The sequence below is a fragment of the Canis lupus genome, chromosome 2 (genome assembly GCF_011100685.1).
Source record: "Canis lupus familiaris isolate Mischka breed German Shepherd chromosome 2, alternate assembly UU_Cfam_GSD_1.0, whole genome shotgun sequence".
NCBI classification, from domain to species: Eukaryota; Metazoa; Chordata; class Mammalia; order Carnivora; family Canidae; genus Canis; species Canis lupus.
The window spans coordinates 16,442,532-16,464,591 of NC_049223.1; the positions used below are offsets into that span (position 1 = coordinate 16,442,532).

The 22,060-nt window shown below is 37.7% G+C and overlaps 1 protein-coding gene across 4 annotated transcripts in view; it reads left to right on the forward strand.

Moving 5' to 3' along the window:
• LOC119870089 (homeobox protein Mohawk) overlaps positions 1-22,060 on the forward strand; it is a 67,075-nt gene that overhangs the window by 28,016 nt on the left and 16,999 nt on the right. Inside the window, exon 6 of one of the 4 annotated variants that reach the window (XM_038529950.1) lies at positions 15,714-15,805. The exons of the other annotated variants lie outside the window; for them this stretch is intronic. Coding sequence (XP_038385878.1) covers positions 15,714-15,805 — 92 coding nt within the window. The remainder of the gene's footprint in view (positions 1-15,713; positions 15,806-22,060) is intronic. 4 annotated transcript variants of the gene reach the window in all.

Sequence of the window (22,060 nt, forward strand, 5' to 3'; positions counted from 1 at the left end):
AAATAAATTAGTTGACATTTACATAATTAGTTACATATGAGTACAAAAATTGCACATTATGTATTCTCTTTATATATTTGATTAGTCTTGCTTTCCTTAATGATACATACATTTATCGTAATAATATCATAATGTTAGCTCATAACATGAGGCTGTTTCTTAAAGATTTTATTTATTTTGAGAGAGAAAGAGAGAAAGAGTGTGAGTAAGGGGAGGGCAGAAGGGGAGAGAGAGAGGAGGAGAATCCCATACAGACTCTACTCTGAATGTGGAACCCAATGTAGGGCTCAGTCTCACAACCCTAAGATCATGACCTGAGCCAAAACCAAAAGTCAGACATTCAACCAACTGACCACAGCCATCCAGCTGCCCTGAAGCTGGCATTTTAACAAACATGCAACCATCAGACAACTGACAATGTATTTCTTTTTTTTTAATTTTTATTTATTTATGATAGTCACAGAGAGAGAAAGAGAGAGAGGCAGAGACATAGGCAGAGGGAGAAGCAGGCTCCATGCACCGGGAGCCCGATGTGGGATTCGATCCCAGGTCTCCAGGCTCGCGCTCTGGGCCAAAGGCAGGCGCCAAACCGCTGCGCCACCCAGGGATCCCTGACAATGTATTTCTTTTTTTTTTTTTTAAATATAAATTTTTTTAAAATTTTTATTTATTTATGATAGTCACACAGAGAGAGAGAGAGGCAGAGACACAGGCAGAGGGAGAAGCAGGCTCCATGCACCGGGAGCCCGACGTGGGACTCGATCCCGGGTCTCCAGGATCGCGCCCTGGGCCAAAGGCAGGCGCCAAACCGCTGCGTCACCCAGGGATCCCCCTGACAATGTATTTCTAAGGTAGATTCCTAAATGGTTCCCAGTGTGATGGTGAACATCTACTGCACATGGTAACAACAGTTGCCATTTATTGAGTGCTTACTATGTGCCTTGCACTGTGCTTTACCCTCATGTGCTATTTTATTTAACCCCACAATAACTCTGTGATATATGTCTTACTATCCTTACTTTGACGATGAAAGAACAGTTATATAAAATTTGTCCACATAAGCTGTGATGTTGCAGAGCTAGAATTCAAGCTCAGATCTGTTTGACTCTAAAGCCTTGCTCTGGACCCCCTTTTTTTTAACTTTTCCCCAAACCTAGGGAAAGTTACACAGATGGTAATATCTTGAGAGATCCTCCCACCTCATTTTCCAAGATTTATTCTACCTCCTGGCTCCTAAGGAGCCTATGTCCTTGCTCTGTGCTCACCCCCCCACCAATCATAGTAGGTACTCTGTCTACCCCTTCTGTCTTCTATAGTAAATGAGTCGCCATTAAAAATGCAGGACTTTATTTTAGGACAGCTGATGTCTGTGAGGTGATGGAAAACAGCATGGTCAAAATAGTTTAGGCATAATAATGACAATAATAGTAGCTGGTAATTATTGAGCACTGTTTACCAAGTGCCAGTCATTTTCTTACTTAATCTTCATAACGACCCTGTGAGGTAAGTACCACCTATCATCCCCATTTCCCACACAGTATTTTGAAAGCAGAACGTGCAGGTCTCTAAGTGATTGAATGTGTGAGAGAGTATCAAAGGAGCCCCCTTCACTCCTCTGGGCCATCCTAATCATTTCTCCATTCCAGAAGATTATTATCAGCCTTGTCACTCCTTCATCTTTGATTACAACCTTCAGTCCAGAATTTATTTCATCACTTCCTTTGTAGTAATGCAAGTTTTTTCAGAGTCCCAGTATGAATGAGTATTTAAGGCTGGAGATGATGCCATTAGGACAAATTAGGACAGAGCTTTCTCTGTAGGACAGGCAATGGCACACAGGCCATAGACTTCCAGGAGGAAGTACAGAGCATCTCTGTAGAAAGGAGAAGGGATCCAGGGACATAACAGTGGCCATAGGGAAGCAAACATCTGCCCAAAGCAATTTTCCTGAGAGCTGTGGAGCCCAAGCTGTGGAGAAAGTAGATAAAGCAATCATATAGAACAAGGGTGATGGGGCCCTTTATTAGGGGGAGCTTTTCCCTTGGAGGGGGCAGCAAATCTGTTGAGAAAAAAAGTCAGATTCCTTCCTGTAGCATCCTGAGTGGCCCCAGAGCACTGAGGGCAGGAGAGGAGCTGGCACTTGTCTAGAGTCTGGGGTCTAAGGCTTCACTTACAGCCTCTGCTGGTATATTTGACTTCAGGCTTCTACTTCAAGCCACTCTATAGAAATCCACAGAAAATACAGCTGTGCCTTGAATTGCAGAATAGATACATTCCACAAACATTAGATTTAAATTGAATCAAATTTTAAAGACAGTGTAGAGACTTGATGACTTCAAATATTCCTGCATTGAATCCTTTGGTTATATGAAGGATATAACTCAACTTCTATGTTTCCTAAGTTTATATTCTAAGATATTAGGTTTTTCTTACATTTAAGGTTAAACAACAATATCAACTGCCTTTTATTAGTCCTGTCATTGTGTCAGCAGTAATGCCTATTAAAGTATTGCATCCTGATTGTAAAATGTAACTGAAATTACTGGAAAATATCATACTGAGTAGATGAACTGTGACTATCATAGTTTTAAAGCCACAAAAATGTTGTCTTTATGTGTGAGTGTATGCTCTCAGTTTTTGATCTTCCTATATTAATGAAGATTGTTACTTTAGGGGAAGAATTTTTTTTTTTTATTTTGAATGCTCTCTCCAAAAGTTGGACTCAATAGCATTCCTTTAAAAAAAAAACCCTCATTTTTAATCTATAATTAAAGCCAAAGTTTTCTTTTAATTTTAAAAGCTTGTCCTTGAACTAAAATAACATGGAACATTTTAAAACATGGCTCCAAGCTGCTGTAGATACATTTTATTTAAACCACAGAGACTGCAGTTGGATTTCTCAGTGCCAGACAGACTACAAATTGTAACTGTACCAGAAGCAACTCTGAATTTCTGGATGTTGTAGTACCAGCAAGGCTAGTTGTTTTTTTGGAGCTGTTCCTCTCTTTGGGCTCTACTCATGAATGACTTAATCCCTATGTTAAGATCAAATGTCATGTCCATTGCCATGTGTAGAAGCAGCAAGCAAAGTCTCTTTTCCCTTTGCGTAACTATGATGTGCTTGCCTGTAGAGGAACAAGGCAGTAGGTAGGAAAAGTCACAAAATAGAAGTTGTAAAGTGAGGCTAGAACACAGTGAGACTCCGAAAGTTGGATGAACGATAAAAATATCCTTTAAAGCAGAATGCCATTGTTTATTATGGCAAGAAAAGGGATATAATATCCATGATTGAATTGTAAAAATATTTTTACTAAAGTCATTTTTTGTACTTACTATTCTGGTATTAGGTTAGCAAATCTAATGCCAGATTAGATCTATTAATACATTGTGTTGCTCTATGTACTTTAGAAAGTACATGAACATCTGTTATTTTATTTGATCGTCATTATAACTCTATGACGTAAAAATAAGGATAATTATCCCTGCTTTCTTGCAGGGTGGGAAGGAGTGACCCACTGGTGCACAGCTACTTAATGACAGAGCCAGAAAGAGAAGTTGAGTCTCTCAGCTCCTCGTTCAGGCTTTTTCCACTTGATTTTACGGTGTTTTCCATTCTAGTTAAGTATATTCAAAATAAAAAAAAAAAAATCATTCATGGAGTAGAACTCTCCCAAACAGTGACTCTTAATTTATTTAGAGCTGTTCCTCCTTTTGTATATGGGCTGCTTTGAAAACTGGATAGAAAGCTTTGGATCCTTGTCCAGAGGAATGCTCATCCATTCTCCTTACCTGACACTTCAGTGTAACCCAGATGGTAGAAGGAGTATCTTTGATTCCTTAAATCTAAATAGGATTCTCTTGGACACTTTATTCATGCTGTGGAATGTCGGGCCCTTCTGAGGAATTTATTTATTTATTTATTTATTTATTTATTTATTTATTTAGATTTTATTTATTTATTCAAGAGAGACACAGAGGCAGAGACATAGGCAGAAGGAAAAGCAGGTTCCCTGCGGATAGCCCGATGCGGGACTCAATCCCAGACCCTGGGATCATGCCCTGAGCCAAAGGTAGGTGCTCAAGCACTGAGCCACCCAGGTGCCCTTCCTTCTGAGGATTTCTGACTATGCCTGAGGGTTCTGTCTTCAAAGCATATGTCACTATGTACTTTCCATGCTACATTCAACCTTTGGGTTGCACTGCCATCTCACATATGTTGTCCCTGTTCTGCATCACAAAGATTCAGATATGAAATGTACTTTATTCCTCAAATGCCAGCATGTCCTTCCACTCAGAAGATGCAGAAATGTAGTAGACTATGGAAAATTTGGAGAGAATGGAGGAGAGCCTTATATTATAGCAGTTCACATAGTTTCATGTGCAGCACTATTTTTCCCTGTTCTTAAGTGTCCTTTAGACATTCCACATGGGACTCTTCCTGCTATGCTTGATGTGGTCCCCAGCCTCACAGCATCTCACTAGTTCAAGTTTCTGCCTTCCACCCTCTCCTATTTACCCGCTAGTTTCCTAATTGTCTCGAAATCTCCAAGTTCTTTTCACTCAGTGTAGTAGAATCCAGCTTTCTCCAGCATCAGCTTGCAAACTCTGTTCCAGGCCTACCTTTGCATACTTAACCTGCCCCCCAAGATGCTAAACAAACCTAAGGGGCCTCATGGTTTATTACTTTCACTTTCTTTATAAGGTATTTGTGATGTTAAATGGGAACTTATTTTCTTTAGTTATACGTGTTTATAATTTTAAAGATTTCAAGGATTCCCTAAAACCCAACCATCATTCCACCTAGGTTTGGAACCCCATTTGGAGATAGTTCTGGAGTTTCTAGTGTTCTTGGGACTATGAGTTTAGGACTTATTTGGGGTTCCTCTTTGAAGCAGAGTTGATGGTTAGGCAGGGTGCTCTCATAACCTCTGCAGAGTTGAATCCAGGTCAGGACAGTTAGTGTAGAGGTCATCTCTGGGCTCAGAAGCCCATACTAATGGACTTGTCCATTCCATCTTCCTGGCCAGTTTGGAAACTGAGGGTGGCTTTGAAGCTTCTGGGAAAAAAGAAAACAAATCCACCAGAAAATACTTTATGTTCGTGCTCTATTAAGAAAATGATACATGCATTATCAGGAAAAGTGAATAACATGATAGAGGAATAGAAATTGGTATTAAAAAGTGGATAGTGATTTTAGGAAAGGAGTCAATTAGATAATTAGATCATTTCTTCCATTTGTTTTAAATTTGAAACTATGTTATTCTAAGAGACACATTCTTTTTTCCCCATGATGGTCCTCTCCTTGGTGATGGTCTGTGATTTCAAAGCACTGCTGCTTTCATTCTATTTCCATTTTTAGGGTATTCTAGCATGAATAGTTTTGTTCTTACATGTGATTGTGCAGGACAAAAAGATTTTTATCTTATTTCAAAGCAGTGATATTATTGGGCTATAGTTTATCATATTTCTGAGGGAAGCTTCCCATCTAGTCCTATGATATGACTTAGAAATATCACCAGTAAACACATATGTTGAGAAACTGGCAGAGGTATGGAGTTAGGGATAAGCCAGAAATGTCATTATAACCCCTAGAGTTCTGAGGTTGTGTTGAAGAGATAGACATCTTCAAAGTGGAAGTTAGGCCCTGACCATGCTTTCTTCTAGCACTGGAGTACCTTCTGTGATCCCCAATCCTTGGCTTACTCTCTGATTTATTAACGAGAGAAAAGCTGGGAGGATGTTAAATCAAAGGAGCAACATTGGGATCTCTGGGTGGCTCAGCGATTTAGCTCCTGCCTTTGGCCCAGGGCATGGTCCTGGAGTTCCAGGATGGAGTCCCGCATCAGGCTCCCTACATGGGGCCTGCTTCTCTCTGCCTGTGTCTCTACCTCTATCTCTCTCTGTGTGTGTCTCTCATGAATAAATAAATAAAATCTTAAAAAAAAAACAAAGGAGCAACATTAGACACATTTTACCTTCTTTAGCCAGCTCATCACAATTAGACACTTCTCTTTAAGTGCTTTCTGCCACCATTGAAAGACTCAGCCAGAATCAAAAATCATTTCATTCACCTTTATCTTAACCACTGGTCATTTAAACTTGGGTACTTGAGGTAAATTATATATAAATTTCTTTCCTGGGATGCAAGGGCTGTTTTAATACTTGACTATAGGTCGGATAGCTCTATCTTGATAAAGAGCTAGAGAATCTGATTTTGAGAGAGAATCATCTAGAAAAATAGAAAGTATAGTGGTGATTATAAGAAATAATGATGTCAGAAATTGAAAGACCGAATAAATGTGTAATAGGAAAGAAAAACTAGAAGAGAAACATCCAAAAAATATTTCATAGTGATGTGGGAAAAGAACATTTGAAAAGTTCATTGGACTGAGAAAGGAGAGAGCTAAGAAGACAAGAAAATCATAATAGGATAAGGGAATGACTCTTATTTCCAGATCAGGGTCTGTATGCTAAAGGACCAGAGAACTTTTAAATACCAGGAATTACTGACAAATTAGGCCTGAAGAGACTCTTGAAGGAATTTGTGGATTCCATGTTGAGTAGTGTGGGGTGAGTCTTTAAACTGGTATTCTTTATTTATTGAGTACTGTGGGGCTTATGTATAAGCCTGTTATAAGCCTCGTTCAGTCTTCTCCCACTATCCCATAAGAAAAGATTAAAAAGTACTCTTAAGGGGGAAAGAGTGTGCATGAAGTCAGCAACAGCAAGGAATCTTTTCTCCTTGTGCTAATACAGAAACTGAAGATGATGTGGTAAAAGGAAATGGTCATCGTGACCAATTAGTAGTGAATAAGAGGTTTCTTTAACCAGGGATCAAGAATGGAAAGCAAGATACATGCTACAGTCAAGCCCTGTCTTATCTTCAACTTTTTCATTGTAGGATAATTCTAGAAATCTCTGCTTTCACAGGAATGCTGTGGGAAACTATGGACATTTTCAGTATTTCAGAGATTCCTCAGGATTCATTATCTCACTATGAGAATTAAGAGATGGGTCATAGAGTGGTTCATGTGTGCATTTTATCTAGAGTCACTTAGAACTGTGCAGTCCAATATATTAGCCTCTAGTCTCATGAGGCCACTGAACACTTAAAATATGACTAGTCTAAACTGAGATATGTTTAAATATGTGGAGGAAAACAACACAGAAAATATATCATCAATTTTTATATTGATTAGATGTTAAAATGGTAATATTTTGGACCATATTGAGATAAAGAAAATATTTTATTACAATAATTCATTTTGGGGGCACCTGGGTGGCTCAGTCTGTTAAGCATCCGACTCTTGATTTCAGCTCAGGTCATGATCTCAGGGTCATGAGGTCAAGCCTCCTGTAAGGCTCCACTCTGGGTGTGGAGTCTGCTTGGGAGTCTCTCTCTCTCCTGCCCTTCCCCCGCCCCATCCCCCTCTTGTGTACACACTCTCTCTAAAACATAATGTGTGTGTGTATATGTACAACAGGAGTCACTATGTTCATCTCACTATGCTCACCAAAAAAAAACAAACAAACAAACAAAAAAGACAATTTTTTATAGATTGTAAGTTTCCATTTAGAAAAGCAGAGTTAGTTTCTTTTAAAGATAAATTTCTCTTGAAATTTCAAGTGAATTAACTAGAAGAACATTTTAGAGTAGGGTGAGAAGAAAGTTTTATTTTTCATTGTCCTTGAAATTCAAAACTTAGTTTCACAGAAGTAACCCCTGTTTAATGCCAATGGATGCCAACTACTGTAGCAAGTTGTCAGAGAGGGCAGAGAACAGTGGTGCAGAAGCAGAGAAGATAAGCCTCAAAATGGTTGAATTTGTATGTTCCTTTTACTTCTTTTCATGCACACTTGGTTCACATGTGTTCATATTGCCTCTCAGTCCCCCAGGATTAAGTCTTTGGTCATAGCATCACAGCATCATAGGCCTGCTTTCTTTAAGAAATACCTCACATCTACTACTTATTCCTTGGTTACCTCTCCAAGGGCTAACTTCCAAACAGTAGCACAATGGCTAGGACCCATGGAAATACTTCTATCTTACTTCTTTTAAAATCAAAAGAAAAATGAACATAATAGTAATGAATACATAACAAATGTGAATTATATACATCTACCTATTGATGTAATCATAAAATACAATTTTAACCTTTTTTTATATAGGAAAGAGTATGCAAAGACAGAAGGCCCTAGAGCATACAAAAATCATAATGCAGCCCCGAACCTGCTGCTTAACTCCCTTGGTTCCTTCTTTCTGCTTTCCAACAAGACTACTATTTTGTAATCTAACAGTCTAGCATCCTAATAGCATAATATGTTCTAACATGATAAATTACTCTCTTCATCAGTTAGTGAGTCTGTTAGCAAATAATCCTTGAGATCTTTTCTACTATGTATTAAAGCTAAAACAATGAGCATGACAGACAGCATATTGTGGGAGATAAGCATTGAACGAAGCAGTATGCCAAATACTACAAAGAAATACAGGATACTATAAATATGTAACAGAGGAATGTCATCTAAGTACATTATTTAAATATTTAACTTTTAATATACCCTTACAGAGAATCCTTAATATTTATAAGCAAATATGAATATAAAGTATTATTTCCCTTATTTTATATAAAAGACTATTCAACTCCACAAAAAACAACTCAATTAAAAAATGGGCTAAGGAGTTAAATAAACATTTCTCCATAGAAGATACACAAATGGCCAATAAACACATGAAAAGACACTCAACATTACTAGTCACTAGAGAAATGCAAGTCAAAACCATAATGAGATACTGCTTCACACCCATTGGATGGCTACTATTTAAAAAAAAAAAAAGATAAATATGTTTCTAGCAGCAATGGCCACGATAGCCAAACTGTGGAAGGAGCCTCGGTGTCCAACGAAAGATGAATGGATAAAGAAGATGTGGTTTATGTATACAATGGAATATTACTCAGCTATTAGAAATGACAAATACCCACCATTTGCTTCAACGTGGATGGAACTGGAGGGTATTATGCTGAGTGAAGTAAGTCAGTCGGAGAAGGACAAACATTATATGTTCTCATTCATTTGGGGAATATAAATAATAGTGAAAGGGAAAATAAGGGAAGGGAGAAGAAATGTGTGGGAAATATCAGAAAGGGAGACAGAACATAAAGACTGCTAACTCTGGGAAACGAACTAGGGGTGGTAGAAGGGGAGGAGGGCGGGGGGTGGGAGTGAATGGGTGACGGGCACTGGGTGTTATTCTGTATGTTAGTAAATTGAACACCAATAAAAAAAAAAAGAAAGATAAATAAATAAATAAATAAATAAATAAATAAATAAATAAATAAATAAAACAGACAAAACAGAAATCAAGTGTTGGGAAGGATGTGGAAAAATTGGAACCCTTGTGCACTGCTGGTAGGAATATAAAATAAGTGCAGCCTCTATAGAAAACAGTATGCTAGTTCCTCAGAAAAGCAGAAATAGAATTACCATATGATCCAGCAATTTTACTCCTGGATATATATATGCAAAAGAACTGAAAACAGGGACTCAAGCAGATGTTTGTAACACCCACATTCATAGAAGTGTTGTTCATAATAGCCAAAAGGTGAAAACAGCTCAAGTGTCTGCTGACAGATGAATGCATAAAGAAAATGTGGCATATACATAAAATGGAAGAGTATTCAGCCTTAAGAAGGAAGGAAATTCTGACACACACTACAAAATGAATGAACCTTAAAGACATTTTTTAAGTGAAATAAGACAGTCACAAAATTTCATTCTCCCTGTGTGTATATATATTCATACTCTTTTTGCTATGGGACTCTCTTGTGGATAATGTTTTATTAATTTGAAGAACACTTTATGGAGTAGGGAGATACTTGTGAGTAATAAATATTTTGTCTCTATTAATTACATATGTTCTTATTTTCATTTTGATTTTTTCCTCATGTAGTCTTTAAAAAACTGTAATTATATTTAATAATCTGTCTCTGTATGGCTTCTAGATTTTAAGTGATAGAACTTCCTCCCTTCACAGCTTTAAAGGGGGTGTCACAAGTTTTCTTCCAATATTTCTATGGGTCTCAATTTTTACCTTAAATCTTTTAGGAATGCATCTTAATTTGACATATGGTATCATACAATGTGAAAAACTACTCAATTTTTTTCCCATACAGCTACTTAGTTATCCTAATACCACTTATTGATCCATTTGTCTTTTTCCTTCTTCCCTGATGGGAATACCACATTTTATTTTTATTTTTTTTAAAAGATTCTCTTTATTTATTCGAGAGAGAGAGAGAGAGAGAAAAGCAGGCTCCATGCAGGTTGCCTGACGTGGGACTCAATCCCGGGACTCCAGGATCACACCCTGGGCCAAAGGCAGGCTCTAAATCGCTGAGCCACCCAGGGATCCCCAGGAATACCACATTTTAAACTGAGCCTATCTTATCTCTCTATTCTCCTCTACTGACTTCTTTTTTTTTTACTCTTTTACTAGAAAGTCCCACACTGTTTTAGTGAGCCTTTAGAATACATTTAATATATGGCTGTGTTTATTCTCATTTTTCCTTTTTCAGTTTTTCTAGCTATTGTTGCTTGTTTTTCCATATTAATTTTAGGATCAACCTGTCTACTAAAAAGAACTATTTTGTTAGTTTTATTGGAATTGTGTTATATTTCCAAATTAATTACAGAAAATCGATATTTTTAGGATGTAGAATCATCTTATCCAAAAACTTGATATGTCTGTCCATAGCTTCTTTTGCTGCCATTAGGAGGGTTCTAAAATGTTCTAAATAAGTCTTGCATATTTCTTGTTAAATTTGTTCATAGGCATTTTATCTTTTTGCTGCTTTGTTGTTGTAAGTAGAGTCCTTTCTTCCATCACATTTTTCTAACTGGTTGTTGCTTTTTATATGAGAATGCCATTGATTTGTATATGTTGTTATACTCTGCTACCGCAATAAATTTGCTTATTATTTTTGTAGGCCTTTTAGTAGACTTTCTTATGTTTTCTAGCAATACAGTTATATTACATGCAAACAGTGATGGTTTTACCTCCTGCTGAAATTTTTGCCATGAGTTCTTTCCCTGGCTTATTGCATTGACTTGTACCTCTACATACAGTGTTAAATAATAGTGATGATGATACACCTTGGCAAGACTTCTAGCTTTTTCCCAGTATGCACAATGCTGGCGCTTGGTTTTCAATCTGCGCCTTCTAGTTATGGCCTTAGACTTTGAAGATCTGGGTTCAGATATTTTTTCTCTACCATTAACTGAAAAACATTAGATAAATCATTTAACTTCTCTGATTTATTTCCATATCTTTAAATGAGGGAGAGAAAATGTCCTACCTCCCAGAGCTGTTGCTAATGGTTGTGAAAGCACTTGACAAGCTGTGCTATATGAATGTCCTTTGTTCATCCTGTTTCCTCCCATACAGAAGGCTTCCCTACACAACTCTTTTCGGAATTGTAAAACTAGATTTCCCTTTGTGGCTCCAAGCCTTTTTGGTAATTCCATTCACAACACAGTTTCTACATATATTCCAAAGTTGGAAAGAAAAAGTGCTTTTTGAACGATGAGCAAATTCCTTTGCTGACATTTAACCAAAATGTATTCCAAACCTGAAGCTTTTTGGAAGGCTAAGAAAATGTTGGTCACCTTCTTGTAAAAAAGTGAAATAAAAAATGTTTATGTACCTCAGCACTTCCTGACTGAGCTGGAAGTGAGTGCACTGAGGTGATGTTATTTTGTGGTGTTTCAGTTCTGGGAAAAATGAAACCAGAAAATATAGGAAATTTTTCAAGATTTTTGGTTGTGAAAGCTTTCCTTTTTTTTTTTTTCTTCCAACTTTGGTTAACATTGAGAGAGCCATATAAGTTTGATTCAACTACATATCTTCTGCAAACTAATTCCCGTCAAGTGATCTGCTAACTAACATTTTCTTCTGTGTTAAATTCGGTGTTTTAAAGAGCAAACTGCATGTGTGGAGATACTGATGTCTGCCATTCTTTTCTTAGACATAATATTGCTGCCTGATAGCCCTGACTGAATGTCAGATAATTTGCACATATAGGACTTACAAATTCCTTTTTTAAAATGAAAAGGAATTCGTGCTAGTTTTTGTGCAGCGTTATGTCTTGGTCCAATCTAATAAGACTTGCAAATTTACTTTTCCTTAATAAGAAATCCCCCAGCAAGTGGCTGCATAACTTAAAGGGTTTTCATTACTTTAATATATCAACTGGCCCCACAGCTCCCATGCTCGGAAAGTAAACTGTGTGGTCATTTGTACATCCCCCATGTTTTCTAACATCATTTACCTTCCTCTTTGAGGCAGCTATCATAGGACCTAGGTATCAAGCTGTGAAAGTAATTTCTTTCTCTCTAGAGCAGCAGCCTTCCTCACTGGGCTTGCTGTTCCATCAGTGGCTTGGTCATGTGGCTGGGCTTCAGAAGAGAATTTCATACTCCCTCATTTTCCTGGATTCAGTTCTCTGACTACACGTCGAATCTGGGGAATCTGCCCTTTCTAGAATGATTGTGGATGCAGTTTTGCATTGAAAGCTGATGAGGCCTGGAACGCCTGGGTGGCTCAGCAGTTGAACATCTGCTTTCGGCTCAGGTTGTGATCCTGGAGTCCTGGGATCAAGTCCTGCAGCGGGCTGCCTGCATGGAGCCTGCTTCTCCCTCTGCCTATGTCTTTGCCTCTCTCTCTCTCTCTGTGTCTTTCTTGAATAATTAAGTAAAATCTTAAAAAAAATAAAGCTGATGAGGCCTACATATATGCTCTTGTAGAGATTGGTGTGAGCAGGACACTAGTCTCCAGCACATGTTATGGATTTGTTTCCTAACCTTAAAGGCATACACATTTGAAAACATATGCATATATGAATGTGTGTGTGTGTGTGTGTGTGTGTGTGTATTCCTAAAATCATTGTTTGTGAATCCCAAAGTCAGTAAGAAAACAGTGGGGGAATGTGGCATAAGGTACATAGATCTATTCAGTTCTTTAGAGGGAAAGGCTTTTGGAAATCTTTGCTTATTAAATGTAAGTGGCAGTTGCTAGAAGAGTAGCAGTGCCATCCTTTACCTTATTTCACTTTACAGAGTGTGTATCAAAGCAAATTCAGTAAATTAGAATAAAGGTCAAACTAGAAAGTATTAAATGAATCAGTCAAAACTAACCTTTTTACAGATGTGTCCTGAACTGGTAAAGGGAGCTGGCACAGCTGAATATTCATGGCTCCCTTGACAGACCACATTCTAAATGAAGGGCTATATTCCTAAGTTAATTCAATAATAAAACAAGACTCAGGGTTGAAAATATATTCATTTCTGTGGAGGAAAACTCTTCATAATTATGTAAATTAAACTAGGTAACCCAGAAAGTGACAGCACGTGTTCCATTTATCATTTTTCTCATTAGATAATTTTCAGAAGACAGAACCATCTCCCTCTCGTTCACTACTGTACTACCAGCTGTTAGCAAAATACAGTAAAGATCTGTTGATTGATTGGTTTATTGATTGATAGCTGGGGAATATAATAAGTACTTCCACCTTTGAAACAATCTTAGTTTGGAGAGGAAAGTCTGTGTATCTTTTATTATGTAAATACAACAGCAAGCAAAGTAAATATGATGGGTCAGAATCAATTCTTAGGTAATCAGGAACAGACTGTATGCTGTGGAAATGGTTTACATTACTCCAAAAGCAAAATTTTGCATTTACTGTAAGATACGGTGGTAAAACATTGAGCTTTTGCTTTCTACCAATAGTGTAAACATTACTCCAAGATGCAGTATCTGGAAATAATTTAGTTAACTCTTATTTTTATATGCATGTTCTGTTCTGGAGACTTGTTGCAAAAAATGATGGAAAGTTATTTTCTTTAAGTGACAGTTTGTTTACAGAAATTCCTTGAAATCTTGATGGTTATTGAAAAGACTGAAATAAATGTTGCCTCAAACTGCCTGTTGCAGAGCTACCCCACACCTTCCAAACCAGTACCATACTTTGTTAGTAAATCACCTAAAATCCATAAAGGTCATGGAGACTGCTCCCTTTGTAAAATGAAATATTTATGCTTCATTCCCAAAAACATATTGTGGATCATTTTGGTGTTTTAAGTTGAAGGTACATAGTAAATTATTCCAAAATTATGGAGGCCAAATGTCATTCTCTCCAAAAGTTTGTGTAATACCTATTTATCTGTGGGCAGATGACTGCACAGCATAATCAGAGGCAGACTTTGTCATGTTAAGTCTAAGTAAACACAGCTGAACATAAGCAAGTTGGACTACAAGGTTTTTTTGAGCTTTGCCAACAGCATATGACCTTGGAGAATGCTGCCTTTTTTTTTTTACTACAATCTGCTTTCAATGGAAAAAAAAAAAAGAATTCTTTTTGTTTTGAATTAACAGGTGATGATTAGAAGCTTGTTATGTTCTAATTTTTAGATGCAAGACAAATGAACATCATGCACGCACCCAACAAAAAGTCACCTTCCTGAGGGAGTTTATTCCCCATTAGGGAGCTGAATATAAACTGTGAGGGTGAAAGCCAATTAAAAGGTGCTCCTTTCTACAGAAAACCTTTTTGTGTTTATTTGTATTTTGTTCTTTGTCTTTGTGCCATTTCAACAGATTAAAATTGTGGTTCCAGATGCCAATAGAAAATGAACTTTATTGATTTATCCATTCTTTAAGAAACATCTGTCCTAAATAGCAAAGAAACTTTGTGTTGTCATTAGCTTTCAGTTTTCAATAGAAACTCTCATTAACTGGTCAAGGCTTTCCTCAAGTCCCCTTTTTCCTTTTTTTAAATGCAAGTTTCTTCTCATACCTTCTTCTTTTAGCCGAGTAAGGAGCCCAGTATTACATTTTTTTAAGGGCACTTTGTGGCTAAAATAAGTTCCTATTAAATATTTCATGTCAAAAAGTGGACTTTAAGTGAGAACTTTGGTAAAAGATGGATTAGTGGAGATTTGTCTTGAAATGTCCAGCTTTTCAATATTCTCTGGCAAGTGGCCAGATAGATCTTCTGTTCTTCCCATTCCTTCACTTAAGGAAACTATTTTTTTCTCCTTCGCCCTTTGGGTGTATATTTCCCTCTCAGAGCAAATGCAAATGTTTTAAGGGTGTGTGACTAATAAAGATTTTTAAATAATTTATCTTTTAAGACTTTGGTATCTTAGACTTTTTGAATCACGTGTTGAAAAATATTAACAAATGGGAAAATGTTTAGATCTATGTGCTAAAATATTATTCTGTAGTTAGATTCATATAAGACTCATCCTTATTTATTTGTATAGCTGCTTTTCCTATATGCTGATGAATTTCCATGTTAAAATAAATGCTTTGAGTAGAAAATATCAAAAAATTTCTGTAAGTCATCCAGAAACACAGTGTTCTATGTTAAGGATGGCATCAACCCAGCATACACTCAACATGTCAGAATCACTCATTATGTCCCTCCTCCTCTAAAGGGACATTTCCTTTTCTCCCTTTCTTCCCAAATTCAGAGGATATCATCACTGTCCATCCATTCATCCCAGTCAGAAATTTAAGGGACATCTCAAACTCCTGACTCCCATCTCTACACCTATCTAGACATTCAACAAGTCTGCCCCCCTATCTCTCAAATCTTGGCTTGTCATCCTCACTGTTCCGTCCTTAATCCCAGGACTCTTCACTTCTGCCTTAGGTTCCTGCCATGATCCCACCTGGCTCCTCCAATCTGGTTTTCCACTACGGCAAGAGGGAGCTTTCTATGATCCACATCTGATCATAGCACTGGTAAATACCCTTCACTCACTTCCTGTACCTTGCAGGATGCACCCAAAACCATAAACCTCACAGTGCCTGGCCTCTGCTAATCTCTCTTGGTTCACTTCCCTACTGCCCTGCCGCCCACCTCATTCGTTTCAGCTACACCAAATAGAGTCTCCCAAAGGAGCCATATAATGTCATGACATCGTGCTTTCATACAGCAGCCATTCCCTTCCCTTGGAATGCTTTTCCCCCATCTTCTTCACCTGAGTAATTCCTGCTCATCTTTCCCCGGACCTGTCCTTTTCCCATCTTTTCTGAGACTTGGTACTCAGATAATGATAACACTGGCTGGGCATGCTAGTGTGAATAGAGGAGACTGCTTGCAGCTGCAGCTGCCCAAGGCCTCTATCTGCTGCTCAGGGATATCTTTTCCTTTCAGGACCACCAGCTCCTACCCCTGCCTTTGCTCCCTCCTCCTCCTTGCTCCCAGAGCACTTGGCAAAAGGAGCTGTTGTCATTCATTTATCAAAGTGTGAGTTGCTTAGGGATGAGATCCATTGGTGATTCGTATTTCTAGGGCCTACCACAGTGCCTGGCATATAAGATGCATTCAGTAAATGTTTGCTGTATGAACCATGGACTCATGAAAAAGTAAATAAAGACAACTTGGAGAAGAGCAAATTCTGTTGTGCTTAAAAGATGTGGCTTCTAGTACTAGTCCTAGTGTTTACTAACAACTTGGCCTTGGACTTGACAGTCATTTTTTCTGAGTCTCAATTTCTATATTATAAATGAAGGAAATGATATGTGCACACAAAAGGGAAATGAAATAAATTGCACACTTACAACTTGCAAGATGCTCAGTTAACATTATCATCACCTGAATTGTGTTCACTTAACCTGGCCCTTACTTATGCCCCCAAAAGGCAGGGGGGATTTAGGGTGATAAAATAATATGTACAAAGTATAATTTTACATTTGGTACAAAAAGATAATTTGGTTTTCACTTGGATAACTTCAGATTCACTGTAGTGTAGTTGTACATTCTCTATCAAAGTGTCAACCATTCAGAGATGGCAAAAAAATTTCAAGAAAAATAAGTATTTTGTTCATTTGGTCATTAGTGGGAAGAACTTTTTAATAATCATCAGTCTCTTTGTAAAATATCAAGAGTATTTGAAATAATCTATATATTCTTGCTCCAGTCAATCAAGAATTTAAGGATTCAAGTATAGTTAAGATGAAACAGTGATACAGTTAAGGCCTTTTAAATATGATGTAAGTCATTAGTTTATTCCTTGTGAAAAGGACAGATATACTAGTTAGTTATATCTTCATAGGAAATCCTTAATAATAAATATTAGGGAAGTAGCTTATAAGAATTAGGAATTTCCAAAGCTGTTTTCTCAAATTCTGGTGCTGTAGTCTACCTTGAATAAGGGTCTTCACATGTAATACTTTCTCTAAGCATTTAAGAGTAAATACTCCAACATGCCTATATGATTACATGGGTAACATATATAAGCCACTGGTCCAATAGCTTACATGCGTCAACCCCAAAATGAGCAGCAAAAGACCAGTTGCTGACATAATCCTGTAATTTGTCTTGGTATGCTCATTCTCACTCTCACCAAAGATTCCATCCTCAAGTGTTGAGTATTATGGCTACCAAGCAACTGAAGTGATAGTCTCCAAGACATTGCAAAACCGAAGCCTTCATAATATGCAACCTTGCTCCTGTGAGAATTCTCTACACTTGAGCATCGTAGACATAACATGGCTGCCCTTGACCTAGCTTAGATAATTCAAATACAAAAGCTATTTCAAATTGTTCTGTTACTTATCTGCTCCACTTCAAGATAAATCTTCAATATTCACAAAAGGTTGCTGCCACTGCAGAGTATTTCCAATTGTGGAATAATTATAACTGCTATGTATTAAGTATTACTGGGTACCTTATGTCTTACAGTGCTTATTTATAATTTCTACAATAGTCCTCATTGTTCAGTATTTTTTTGTATCTATTTTACAGATGAAAAAAATGAGGCTTAGAGAGATTAGGTAACTTGTCTCAGACCACATGCTAATATACAACAGAACTGGGATTCAGACCCCAAGCTCTCTGCTTCTAAATCTATCCTTTTTCCAGTGTACTTTACTTTTGAGGGAATCAAGTGTGGTTAAGTGAGTCTACCCTTCACAGTTTGTACTATTAGCAGAGAACAGGTGTGCTCAATTCATGATAAACCAAAACAAAGGCACAAATCCCATTAAAAGCAGCTGGACGAATTGAGCAACTAATTGGTTATTCTCTCTGTGCCTCAAATATTTCTAAAATTAGCTTGAAATTCCATTTGAAAAATTCTTCAATTAGTCACGAACTCTGACTCCCATTTCTAAAGCAACCTTTTGATAGGTGCTTCCAACACTTGCCCCACGCAACTCCTATTACTTCCTCTTTTCTTCAGTATAAGATAATCTCTTTTCTATTTCTAGGCCCACTTTCTGCTTTTCCTAGCCCTGCCAATTTTTATTTTTACAATCATTAGTTGTATGAATAATTAAATGTATTTTTACCAAGGGCTCTTCATTACTGCTCATCTTTCGTTTCTTTATTCTTCTCCTACAGACTCTTATAAGTCAACTCAAATACAGATTCCTTACTACTTTCACTTTGAGAGTATTATTGGCCACCTTCTTGTCTGAGTAAGAATCAATATGTTATGTTGTCTAATAAACAATTATTTTATAGAATGGTTTTTATAAGCCTCCTAAAGCAGGCTGAAAATCAACTAGATAATGTATCCAGATACTTCAAGTTTGGAAAATAAAAGAAATACTTTTTCTAAAAAGACTTACTTGCCAACTCCACCTTCTCACCTCCTGTTCTCATCTTATGCTGAGGTCTGTGTAATTAACTGCTGCCCTGAGGCCTTAAACAGTGGCTCACTTCTTCATATGTGTTTTGTAATGTCTTGTGTTCAGCTCCCTTTCTGGGTGGCCTAAGAAGGATTGTTACTCCTCCTATGCTCAGTAGATGCCTTCAGCTCCCTTGGCTGTGAACCTATGTGCAAACTGTATGCAAAACAAAGAGTGGTGCATTCATGCTGGGCATTACCTGGGTGTGCGTCTAAGGAGATAGACATCCAAAACAATAGGAAATGTCATGAACAATGGTGCTATGGCACTCTTCTAGGAGCAGAGGCCTACCCAGCTCTTTGTTTTTGATAAAAAAACTAGTCTTCCCTTGAATACCAATCCCTCTTCTTGCTTCCAACGCCTGAGTGTGGAAAAGTGACTAGAAGTACCACATCCTATTAAAAAGGGGAGAAGGCCACTTACCTAACTTACCTACAAGAGCTTGGGGATAGTAGAAGGAATGTATGGTTTTCCTGGCTATCATTAGCCTTCTCCACCCCAGCCACCCAAAAGCACAATTATTTTGTACTTTCATGACAAAAATATGTAGTTTGTTTACTCTTATGTATGAAAGCCAGACTCTTTTTTTAATAATAAATTTATTTTTTATTGGTGTTCAATTTGCCAACATACAGAATAACACCCAGTGCTCATCCCGTCAAGTGCCCCCCTCAGTGCCAGTCACCCATTCACCCCCATCCCCCGCCCTCCTCCCCTTCCACCACCCCTAGTTCATTTCCCAGAGTTAGGAGTCTTTATGTTCTGTCTCCCTTTCTGACATCTCCCACACACTTCTTCTCCCTTCCCTTATATTCCCTTTCACTATTATTTATATTCCCCAAATGAATGAGAACATATAATGTTTGTCCTTCTCTGATTGACTTACTTCACTCAGCATAATACCCTCCAGTTCCATCCACGTAGAAGCAAATGGTGGGTATTTGTCATTTCTAATGGCTGAGTAATATTCCATTGTATACATAGACCACATCTTCTTTATCCATTCATCTTTCGATGGACACCGAGGCTCCTTCCACAGTTTGGCTATTGTGGACATTGCTGCTAGAAACATCGGGGTGCAGGTGTCCTGGCATTTCATTGCATCTGTATCTTTGGGGTAAATCCCCAACAGTGCAATTGCTGGGTCGTAGGGCAGGTCTAGTTTTAACTCTTTGAGGAACCTCCACACAGTTTTCCAGGGTGGCTGCACCAGTTCACATTCCCACCAAGAGTGTAAGAGGGTTCCCCTTTCTCCACATCCTCTCAAACCTTTGTGGTTTCCTGCCTTGTTAATTTTCCCCATTCTCACTGGTGTGAGGTGGTATCTCATTGTGGTTTCGATTTGTATTTCCCTGATGGCAAGTGATGCGGAACATTTTCTCATGTGCGTGTTGGCCATGTCTATGTCTTCCTCTGTGAGATTTCTGTTCATGTCTTTTGCCCATTTCATGATTGGATTGTTCGTTTCTTTGGTGTTGAGTTTAATAAGTTCTTTATAGATCTTGGAAACTAGCCCTTTATCTGATACGTCATTTGCCAATATCTTCTCCCATTCTGTAGGTTGTCTTTGAGTTTTGTTGACTGTATCCTTTGCTGTGCAAAAGCTTCTTATCTTGATGAAGTCCCAATAGTTCATTTTTGCTTTTGTTTCTTTTGCCTTTGTGGGTGTATCTTGCAAGAAGTTACTGTGGCCGAGTTCAAAAGGGGTGTTGCCTGTGTTCTCCTCTAGGATTTTGATGGAATCTTGTCTCACATTTAGATCTTTCACCCATTTTGAGTTTATCTTTGTGTATGGTGCAAGAGAGTGGTCTAGTTTCATTCTTCTGCATGTGGATGTCCAATTTTCCTGACACCATTTATTGAAGAGACTGTCTTTCTTCCAGTGGATAGTCTTTCCTCCTTTATCAAATATTAGTTGACCATAAAGTTCAGGGTCCACTTCTGGATTCTTTATTCTGTTCCATTGATCTATGTGTCTGTTTTTGTGCCAGTACCACACTGTCTCGATGACCACCGGAAAGCCAGACTCTTTTATATCATTTTGATTCAAGGCAATAATGACTATCTGTTTCTCGTTGCTCATTCACCATCTAATTCTGGATGTCTGAAGAGAATTTAGAATTGGAAAATTTAATTTTTAAATCATTTTGAGAATGTATATAGTGTATTCCATCACCAGAAACAAAAATGTGGGTAAGTGGATCTAGTTTGTTCTGGAAATGTAACTTTTGCTTTCTTTTTCTTTTTTGCACAGCCCCCTGCCTTTCCCTCCCTTTCTCTCTTTTGTCTAAAATTGATTTATGTTATTGATTGTTAAAATGCTACATTTCTTTCTAAAGTCTCAAAATTATGGTAAAAGGTAGAAAATATAAGGAATGGCAGAGGACTACTTTTAGCCTTGAGAAAGTTTTAGTTTCATTGTTCTTTTCTCTAAATAATATTTAATGATAAAATAAATATTTTCTTTTTATTTTTAAGGTGCCTTATTTACAAACCACAGCACATAACATTTATAAGACAATATGTATGGCAGCTGCTTGCATTTAAATATATTTAAATCATGAAAACATGCCATTCTTTTGTACTTAAATTTTCATGAAATGGCTTTGCAAGAATTTTTCTGTATATTATATTTGTTCTCCTTCTTCCCTGATGGTCATTGAGATCTGGTGTTGTGTTTTGTTTTGTTTTTTGATGTATATGGGTGCTTGCTTTCTCTTTATCATTTCTTTGTTTCCATGATTAAGTTCTATATTTTTAATATCTTGTGAAGCTCACAGAAGTACCTTTCCTGAATATTACATTTCTTAAGGCTGTGGTATGGAACTTTATTATTTTAGTGACCCTTTTTATTCACTATATATAATTTTGGTAGGCCATTGGCAGTTGGGTCTCGGCACAGGATGGGTCTACATGCTCTGGAAAGGAACATTCTCAGCTCACCCTTCCACAGACACCTGGGCCATTCTCTGTTCTCTGCCTGCCCATCAACCATTAGGTGGCTTTGAGGTGACCACCATTTGCACTTTGGTTCACTGCAGTCCTTTGGTCCAAGAAGATGCTCTGACATTTTGCCTTTGTTCAAGAGCAAAGCCACCCACAGGCCTGGACAGGACCCTCTCAATCCTACTTCACAGCTACATTCAACATCATTTCCACTGCATTCAATTTCAGTGATTTTGGCCTTGGTGGTAGCCCGCTTTTTGCATAGTGGTTCTGTACCCTATATCCTTTTTTCTTTTAAGATTTTATTTATTTATTGGACAGAGAGCACAAGCAAGGGGAGTGGCAGGCAGAAGGAGAGAGAGAAGCAGGCTTCCCACAGAGCAGGGAGCCCAATACAGAACTCGATCCCAGGAC